Source organism: Lagopus leucura, unplaced genomic scaffold, assembly GCF_019238085.1.
Source record: "Lagopus leucura isolate 7727_CA_CO unplaced genomic scaffold, USGS_WTPT01 Super-Scaffold_806, whole genome shotgun sequence".
Lineage (NCBI taxonomy): Eukaryota > Metazoa > Chordata > Aves > Galliformes > Phasianidae > Lagopus > Lagopus leucura.
Genome location: NW_024962260.1, coordinates 6,104,489 through 6,114,145, shown reverse-complemented (window position 1 = coordinate 6,114,145; position 9,657 = coordinate 6,104,489). Strand labels below are relative to the sequence as shown.

Below are 9,657 nucleotides of genomic sequence, written 5' to 3'. Positions count from 1 at the left end.
AGAAGAGAAGAGAAGAGAAGAGAAGAGAAGAGAAGAGAAGAGAAGAGGATAATTTATTGCTACTACAAAGTAGAAAACATGTTAAGAAGCACTGGAACAGTTTTTAAAAAAAAAAAAAGAAAAAAGCTTACATCTCCAAATGTATTCATTATCAAACCAGAAAACAGCCATCACAGTAGTTGATAACACATATTTTCAGGTTTGGAGAAATGGGATTTGAGATTATGAATTTCTGAAAAATCTGTTGATTTTCTAAATGACTTTCCAGAGCTTTGGGACTTCTAAGGCTTCCACAAATGCACATTAAATTTTGGAAAGAAAAGTCCAATGGCAAACAGCAGAGAGCAAGTTCCATTTAATGAATACCTTGTATAATTAAATTAAACTTACTTGCTAATGGACATCTTTGGGTGTCATATGTCAGTTCACTGATCTCCATGAATGCTTTATTAACTAAAACTAGTTTTCTTTGTCAATTCTGTACATGGTACTGTGACTGTTCCTTGTAGCAATATGCAACAGAATAATTATAGTGTTGTTTATTCTAAGGACTGTATGTAAATTTATAGATTGCATTATTCACATGCTATCCAATGGCATTATCATTAAAAAAAATTGCTTTTCACATAAAGATTGCAGTTAAAATATTCAATGTATCTGAAACAGGTGTGGCTATCATATCAGAGATGTGAATAGCATAGCTGATTATAATTACTATAATAAAAGATGTTATAAGCACCCTATTATTGCAGAAGACTTATACAATGTGACTGGCTCATTTTTCATCCTATTTTAGTAGTGTCTGTTAAAAGCTAATAGCATTTGTCTGTGTAACAATAGCTTTGCATCACCATTTTACTTTACATTTTCTTCTGCTATGCAGAATGGCTGTAGCTAATTTTGACTTTTCTTTTCAGATCTTGTCCCCACTTTCAGATGCTATTTTGGCTGAGAAGACAGTGACAGTTCTGGATGAGAAGGTGACAATAACTGACCTGGGAGTGCAGCTGGTAACTGGATTGTCACTCTCCCTGCAGCTCAGCCCAGGAAGCAATAAGGCCATCTTTGCTACAGCAGTAGCACAAGAGCTGCTCCAGTCTCCAAAACAGGTACTACTGTTCACATGTACTTTGTTGTGAAGGGATGCTGCTCTGATTCACTACACTTAATCTTAAAGCTGAGGGGATGGAGCAGATTTTTATTAACAATATACTAATAAAACATTTTCTTTATGGGCACTTCTTAACAAAGACCATCAGGTGCCCTAGTAGAAAAACAAAGATCTCACAAAAATAGCAAAGACTAAACAACACAAGTCAGCAAACAAGCCTGCCACATCTGTCTTGGCTGCAGCCCTTGCATAACCCGTGCAACTCAATGATATGTCGTAAATAAGCAACAGAAGTCACCTCACACACACACACACCCCTTTCTGTCCCATCCGGCTTCTGTCACAGCAGTGGAGATGATGCCAGTGGCATTGCTGAGTTCAGCCTCCTGTCGAAGTCAGCTAAATCAGTTCTAAAGTCCATCTTTAAAAAAGAAGGTATTTTGCATAGTGCCTGACTCTTCCATATATATGTATTTTTTTACCATGTTAAGTATCTGGGGAACATCCTTTTCATTCTAAGCCATTACTAGAGTATGATACATGATTAAACATAGATACGTACATTAATCATTTTTTCCCAGTTATTCTTAGTCCGTGTATCAGTGATCACTGTTGTCTGGTGTTCCCTTTTTCTTCAGTCAGATCTTCGCAGGCTCTCGTGGACATGATAAATTTTGACATGTGACAAAGGGGAATGGGAGAGTTTTCTCTCCGGTGTCTATTACCTTTGATCCTACCTTTGCAATGGGGTTATTCTGTGAGTAATACCAGACTTCCCCTCTTTTTTCTTCCGGTGCTAAGAATGGTTCAACCAAACTTTTCCTTGTTCAAGCTCTGGCAGCTCTGAAATCCTTGCACTGAGCCATCCATATGCTGGCAAAAACACTTAGGGCTTTTGGACTTTATCACCTCTCCATCAGGTCCTGCTCAATAGTTGTCCTTGTGCTGTTGTCTAGATTTTAAATTTAAACTTTTTTTCAACCAAATCCATCACTCTGGGACTAATGTCAAGGATGCACCTGGCTCTTAACTCTTAAACATGATCTGAGCTTTAAAGGTAAATGAGCACGGCATGCATGTTTGAAATTTGGCCAACTGTTGAGATGCTTTAATTCATCATTGGGTCTTATCCGTGGGATGTAAGATGAGAAATAATGCAGAACTGCCATCTTTATAGGGTGATAAAAATCAGGCTCCCATAGTCTTCCAGGAGTTAAGAAATCAGTGCCAGGCAGCTAGAAATAAGACCACTGAGCTAATCCATTGCTGACATGGAGAGTTAAACAAACTACCTTGAAATCAACCCAAAAGCTGTGTTTGATGGCATTTATTCCCAGTATGCAGCCCAGCCCCCAGAAATGGAGTCCGGATGAGTGCCTCTCTTGCTATAGGACTATAGACAGAACAGCGCTGGATCAGTACTAAACCAGCAAGGAATCATGCACCCTCTGCTCTCCAAGGACTGACTCCACTTTGAAAGACATCTGATTCCTTCCATCACTTAGTACACGATGTCCAGAGAACAATCCCTATAAGCAGAGCAATGCAAAATTATTAAATGATTATGCAGGTTTAAGCAACACAGTGGGAGGATGAGAGCCGATGATATAAATTCTATGCGGCCTTCAAGAAACATCCAAAGATTAATAAACACAAAGCCGGGATTTATGACAGTGTCAGCAAAGTCTTAGGGCTCAGTCCTGAAATAGAGACAGAAGCAAATCTCCCATTGAAGCATAGGGAGCTTTATGGCTGTAAGGATTTCGGAATCAGGCCAGTAGATTATGCACAACACAATCCCCAGAGACTGGAAGCCTGTCCTCTGTGATTTGAACAGGTAAACGACTATGTGCTGGAAATGATTTAACAGGAAATGATAAATATTTATTCTCTTTCTGTATGCTGAGTTAAAATGTAAATACAGTCTGTCTGAAAAGCTGTTTATTTAAAGAAACAAGACTCCGGTAATGCCCTTCCAGCAAGTAGGGTTATCGGCAGGTTAGTGGATTGGTTGGTTGTCTGTCTGTCTGTCCGTCCATCTGAGCAGGGTGAGCCCAGCTGCACTGGACAAGAGCTCCCATCAGTTTGGACACCATAGAATCCACTCATCAAGACAGGAGTTTTTCTGGTATGGTACCTACAGTGTTTAAGCAGGTGCAGATATCCCGACTGAAACAGAGTGAGTCAAACCGTCCAGAGCAGGAGTTGGATTCCAGTGGAGCTATCTGAATTTTACCCACAAGTGATATATATGTGAACACCAAGATTTTCTCAGGCAGCATGACCAATCAAAATCGAGAGGACCTTAGAGGATCAGACCTTCTGAATTGGGTGACAGCATGTTTTCTGAAATGTAAGAATTCTTTATAATATCCTGGTTAGAAGCTAAAAGCCAAGGTTCCCAGAAGACATTACACACACAAATACAGAATTAGTACCCAGGTCTGACCCAGTTACTATTCCACAAACTTCCATGTACTGTGAAGTACACAGTTTGTGTTGCACAGGATTAAATTTCATTACTGTCTGGCTTTTAATCGCTAACAAGCGTGAAAATTACTCTGGCCATTTCCTCAAGAAGTAACTGGTCTGTTTCCTCTGCTTCTACAAAACATTTCATTGGAGAGACAGAAATCAAGGACTGGATGTCTGAAGCCATGTATGGGTCTATTTGCTATATTAGATATGTTTTAACATGTGTTGTGTGTAACAAGAGGAGACTTTGTATTTTAAGCAGTTTAGAAATAATGCAATATATTTTTTCATTTAAATATACAACAGTAAATGATCTCAGTAGCTGGTAATGCCTTTTGACATGCAATTTATTATGGTGCTGTAGATTCTGTGCAGCCCAGGGGATACAGCTCCCTTAAGCACCTTTGGGGAAAGAAATCTTATTATCAATGAGTGTTTTAAACTAGTATTTCTCCTAGCATTAATTTTCTTGCTCTGCTTTTTTATTTCTTTTCTGGTTATAAATGGTATATGGATCTTGTGAGGAGGAGGAAATAGACCAGGACAGAACGTATTTCCCTCGATGTTTATTCTGAGTGTGTGTATATTTGTTTTTGTATAAAATAGGAAGCAGCCATCAGCTGCTGGATCCAGTTCAGTGATGGATCTGTCATGCCCCTGGATATTTATGACTCCAAAGACTTCTCCTTATCAGCTACATCTCTGGATGAGAAGGTGGTCTCCATTCACCATGACCCCAAGTTCAAGTGGCCTGTGATTGCAGCTGAGAGGGAAGGCCAGGGGACACTGGTGAAGGTGGAGATGGTGATCAGTGAATCGTGCCAGAAATCCAAAAGGAAGAGCATCCTGGCTGTCGGAAGTGGTAGCATTAAAGTGAAGTTTGGGCAGAGTGATGCCAACCCTAATATCAGCGATAGTAAACACAGGGGTGCTGGTGTCCACCTAGAAAATCGTGCCGGCGACCGGCGTCAAAAAACCACTTTGCAGGAAAGAGCTGGGCCAGATGGCCAGTATTACAGCTCCTCCATGGGCCAAGAGCAAGGCAAAGGGACCACCACTCAAAAGTCTATTCTAAGTAAAAAAGAAGACAGAGAGAGCCTCCTGGATGATGACAGTCATCTGCAGAACATCCCAATAGATTTCACGAGCTTCCCTGCACAGGTGGATCTGCCAAGAAACAATGACTTGGAAGAGAATGACCTGGTACAGACCCCCAGAGGGCTCAGTGATCTGGAGATAGGAATGTATGCTCTGCTGGGAGTCTTTTGCCTGGCAATTCTGGTCTTCCTTATCAACTGTGTCACTTTTGCTTTGAAGTACAGAAACAAACAAGTTCCCTTCGAAGAACAAGAAGGCCTGAGCCACTCTCATGACTGGGTTGGGCTGAGCAACAGGACAGAACTTCTGGAGAATCACATAAATTTCTCATCTCAACAAGACGAACGTATTACAGCCATTGATAGAGGAGTGGACTATGAAGAAAGCAAATATCTCCTCAACACAAATGCCCCCCCAGAATATTAATGGACAAGCTTTTAGATCTGCTGAGTCCACATTCACTGAAGGGAAAGAACAGAAAAGTGAACCAACTACTTCTCCTACCTCTAAGAGGAAACGGGTTAAATTCACCACATTTACCACCATCTCCTCTGATGATGGATGTCCAACTGTCAACTCAATCTTGATGAACAGTGAAGATGATATTAAATGGGTTTGCCAGGATATGGACCTGGGAGAGTGCAAAGAACTTAAAAACTATATGGAGAGATTACATGAAAATGTGTAATAAGACACAAAAGACTATTTGGTTTGGTTTGTTTGTTCATTTGTTTTTCACTCACCTTCTGCCTTTAATTTTGGGTAGTGGGGCAAAATGCTGTATTGATCACAAGAATCAGCTGATGGATAATGATAACTCCATGGAGCCCCTAAAAGCCACCCAAAAGCAGCTGGGAGACCGGAGATCCTGGGCAGCTCTTAAAATACAAATACAAGTCTTCTCTGTGCTCAGAGATGGGAATGAGAGATGTGTGAGATTTTTTGATTCATGGTAACATGACAAAAAACTTAGCAAAATAATACGGTCTCCTTCTCTGAGCTGTCCCAGGAAATCAATAAATATAACAAACTCCAGTGCAGTTTGGATATTACAAAGTTCGTTCAGCTCTACTGTTCAATATTGCAAGCTTTGTTTAAAAGCAAAAAAATTGGACTAGGAGTAAGTAGATCAACGAAGAGAGCATGTCATTCAAGCCACATGCAGGGCATATCCATCCGAGAATGTCAGTTTAAAGCTGAGAAAAATCAACAATGTGAGCAGAGCAGCTCCCAGTGATGCAAAGTCATGAGTTTCCAAAGAATCTGATGGGAAAAATGGAGTAACTGGGCTGTTTACAAACCAGCACGTTTGCCTCCCAAGCACTGAGAATGGATACACATATACAGTTAAAACCGAAACTGTCTTTTTAAGTAGATGCCAAGGTAATAAACGTTGCCAGCTAATTTTCAGTATTTCTTAATTTGTAAAATAGAAGAAGATAGAATCTATACTCAGAATACCACTCATTTAAAGGAAGGTCCATTTTGGAAAGTTTGAGGGAACAAGCTATTTTTAAAAGCCCACTTTCTTTGATTGTCCTGTTTCAAATTTATATTCCCTGCCATTTCCCTGGAGCACTCCCAGCCAGGAACCCTGAGAGCACTTGCTAGCATCAGTCATATCTGGAAGTGTGGAGGATTCTCCCTCCCCTTCCATGCACACTCACTTCTCCATGGTGTGCTCTCTCCAAGCACAGGCAGGGTTGGTACCACGCTGGTACTCGCTTTATGTGCTGTCATTTACCAAAGTTGACTGCTCTCTCTTGGGTAAGCATGACTTGTGCAGGGCTCAGACACAAACAGCAGCTGTCTCTTTGTTTGTCCCCTTCCCTGGGAGAGGTCAGGTTGTTTGGTTCCTTCTGCTCATGCTTCTTTAGTCCCCTGCCCAGCACGTTTAGAGGGCACTGAAAGGCCACGGAGAAGAGCTGCACAGCCAACACTGTTGAAATCTGAACAGCTAAACTTGGTAGATAACGTTTTGTTTCTCCCAGAAGTGATGGTTATCTTTTGTTTTCCTCTGATAAGGATGTACATACGGTAAGATTTCAGTGGTTTCCCTTTGAGTCTGGTATACCCTTCAGCCCTAAAACCACAGCGTTTATTGTGAGGTCCAAAAGCGGTTTCCAGTGACCGGTGGCAAAGTGCCAAAGCATTAACTAAATTCTGGCTTATATTTCAAGTTTTCCTTTCTTTTCCAGAGTGAGCCCTTGCCCCCCTTTTATTATTAAGTCTCTTTCTGTCATTGAATCTAGGTTGCTCTGTTTAATACACACCCACCCTCCCACAAACACTTAGATTGAATCCCTCTATATTTAGAATGTACTGTAGATTGTAAGAATGTAATATATATATTTATAAATATGCCAACTGTGAATAAAATTTGCATTTTAGTGGCTTCATCTTTTTTCCTACTCTGAACGCCTCTCTCCTTTCACTGTCAGAACATTTACCCTAAAAGAGACTGGCAGCAGCAGGGAGACTTGTCCTCCGATGAAATGGTGAATTATGACTCTTGGCACAATCTCATTACAAAGTTTTGCATTCTTCTGCAGTGCTGGTGGGAAAAGGTATAACATCAACAGCATGTTATACAACAAATGTATTTGCACCAAGTCGCTCTTCCAAGGCTTGAGACTAGATGCAAATAAATCCATATGCATATCCCTGGTGTGAGGGTCTAATATGTGAGTTTGTGCTCTGGATGTATTTGGAAAGATCCATATTTGGCTAAATGCATTTGAAGACAGTACTAAGAGAGTAAGTAGTTGTAAAAAGGGTGAATGTGGTGAAGACTTCGGAGATCAATACCTGTGTTTTGGAGACATGTGTTGTATAATTCCACACAAGATTTTGAAAAAAAAAAGCCTGGATTACTGAGTCCTATGTAAGCTTAACACTGGCTGCAGCAGTGAGGACAGCATGAGGCAGTGTCCAGGCTGCCTCTGGATGAGTGCTCACATGTTGGAAGCAGCTTCAGGCTCGCCGAAAAGCCCTGCAGCTTCCCAGCAAGTTCAGCAGTGTGCTAGCCCACTGATTCGCTTCCCTTTCCTGAGCTATTTTGGGTGCTTTTTACACATCACTAATTGTGACCGCAGAAATTCACCCTCAGTAACGTGGAGGTCAGGGTAAAGGTGGCCAAATTTCAGCAAGCCAGCAGTCTGTGCAGATGAGATTCATGCATGCGTGCAGGGTTGCGTTGCAAAAGCGTCATTCTGTGGCCAGTCTTCCTCCTTCAGAAGGAGCAGGTACAAGCCATGCTGCGAGCAGGCTGTCAGACTTGCTTTACCAATGAGCTGCAATGGTAAATCCAGATTTCTGTGTTAGCTGCCTCTGGGGAACGTGGAGAACTAACAGCAAGTTCATCTGGTAGCACAAACCACTGAAATGTTCTCCTTGGATGAAACAGCCACTAGCAATGATGCTAAGGATACTGACATTCAGATTTATGCCTTTCTGCTTGCTCAGACATCCCTAACGTCTCTTAACAGCTGCAGCTTGCTATTATCCATAGGGCAATACTATAAATAATGCCTAGTACTAGAGTTCTCTGTCTGTAGATCTCAAAGTGCTCTGAGCAAGGTGGATTCCTTACTGACATGGAGAAAACTGGGATTAAGTGTTTTGCCCAAAATAACATAGGAAATCTGTGGCAAAACCAAACGGAGACATCGTTCCTACGCATGCTTTTCAATGGATCAGGATTGTGAGCTCAACTCAAGGAGAAATCAGAGTGGATTGTGGCTGTCAGCATGCAAGCAAGCAGACTCAATCTGCTAATAGGTTAATAACTCAACTTTCTGTAGAGATTTTTGTACATATGTAAGTATGTATCTGTCTGTCATGCTGTCTGTGTGTGTATGTATGTATCTGCTTTTCTCACAACACTTTCAGGTGAAAACTTCTGAACCGTGAAGCATATCAAGAACGAAACCTTGTGTTTCAGGCAATCAGACAAGAATCCTGTTTGGTGAGTGAAAGGGGATAAACTCTGCTCCCTGTCATAAAAGCAGTGGTAGGATGTTGGTGCTTTGTGCACATTTTGCAGCCTGTGGCTCCCATTGGCAACCTCTCAAGCCTGAAGAGCCCTACTGTAGCAAGCAGTCTCCTCTGAGAGATATAAATTTGTATTTTTGCAGTTGCTTCCTTGTTTTCATATTTGAGTCTCCTTTTATGTGATACCTCTTTGTATGTGAGTAGCTAGACTGATAGACTGGTACAGGCATTTTAACAAAAGGAAACGTGTCTGATGCAGTTTGGCTTTTTTTTTTTTTTTTAGATGCTTTATGCATAAATACGAGGAGTAGAATCTCAATTGTTCTATAAATCAGGTAAGCTGGTTCTTCACTGTCTTTCTTCTTTTTAAGGGCTTCCCCTTCAGCAGTCATATATATACATAGTGGTTTAGACTGAGCTCCATTAGTACACCAGCAAATTCAAGGTCTGAGAAATGCAGGTAAATAGTTGTTCTGGAACAAGAGTTCTATGGAGGTAAATGACTTGAAAAACCAGAAGAGGTATTAAATTGATGTGCAGCCTGCACTAAGTAGCTCTAGAAACTACTTTCACACCTCGTTTCCATAATGAATGAAACATAAATGAAATGAGCACACTAGAGACACTTCAGTTCAGTTCTGGGTATGCTCAGCTTCTCCAAGACTGCCTGCTGGCATTTCCCTGCGTCTGTGGGCACATTTCTTTGTAGAGGAGCCTTAACAAGAGGTAAAGGAGCCATGTGCTACAACACAGGAGACTTCACGTCACTTAGGAGATGAACTCGGCTGGACTCATGTGTATCGATCAAGCTAAGTCTGATAATCATCACTGAGGAATTAACTCAGGCAAGCAGCAATTGTCACCAAATGTTGTGTTTAGAAAATGCCTCAAGCACTTTCAAAACACTCTCAGAGATTAATTTATTTAGTGCTTGGAAATCCAAGAGCTATGTCACGTATTTCTGTCTGTGTACTGCTAGC

At 41.2% G+C, this 9,657-nt stretch overlaps 1 protein-coding gene across 1 annotated transcript in view; it reads left to right on the top strand.

Annotated features, from left to right (window-relative positions):
• The window catches only part of LOC122177006 (transmembrane protein 132D-like), a 195,623-nt gene extending 188,310 nt beyond the window's left edge, over positions 1-7,313 (top strand). The window contains 3 exon segments of the mRNA XM_042866056.1: positions 918-1,109; positions 4,193-5,097; positions 5,099-7,313. Of these exon segments, the coding sequence (XP_042721990.1) occupies positions 918-1,109; positions 4,193-5,097; positions 5,099-5,372 (1,371 nt within the window). The 3' untranslated portion in view covers positions 5,373-7,313.
• Positions 7,314-9,657: the final 2,344 nt, after the last annotated feature.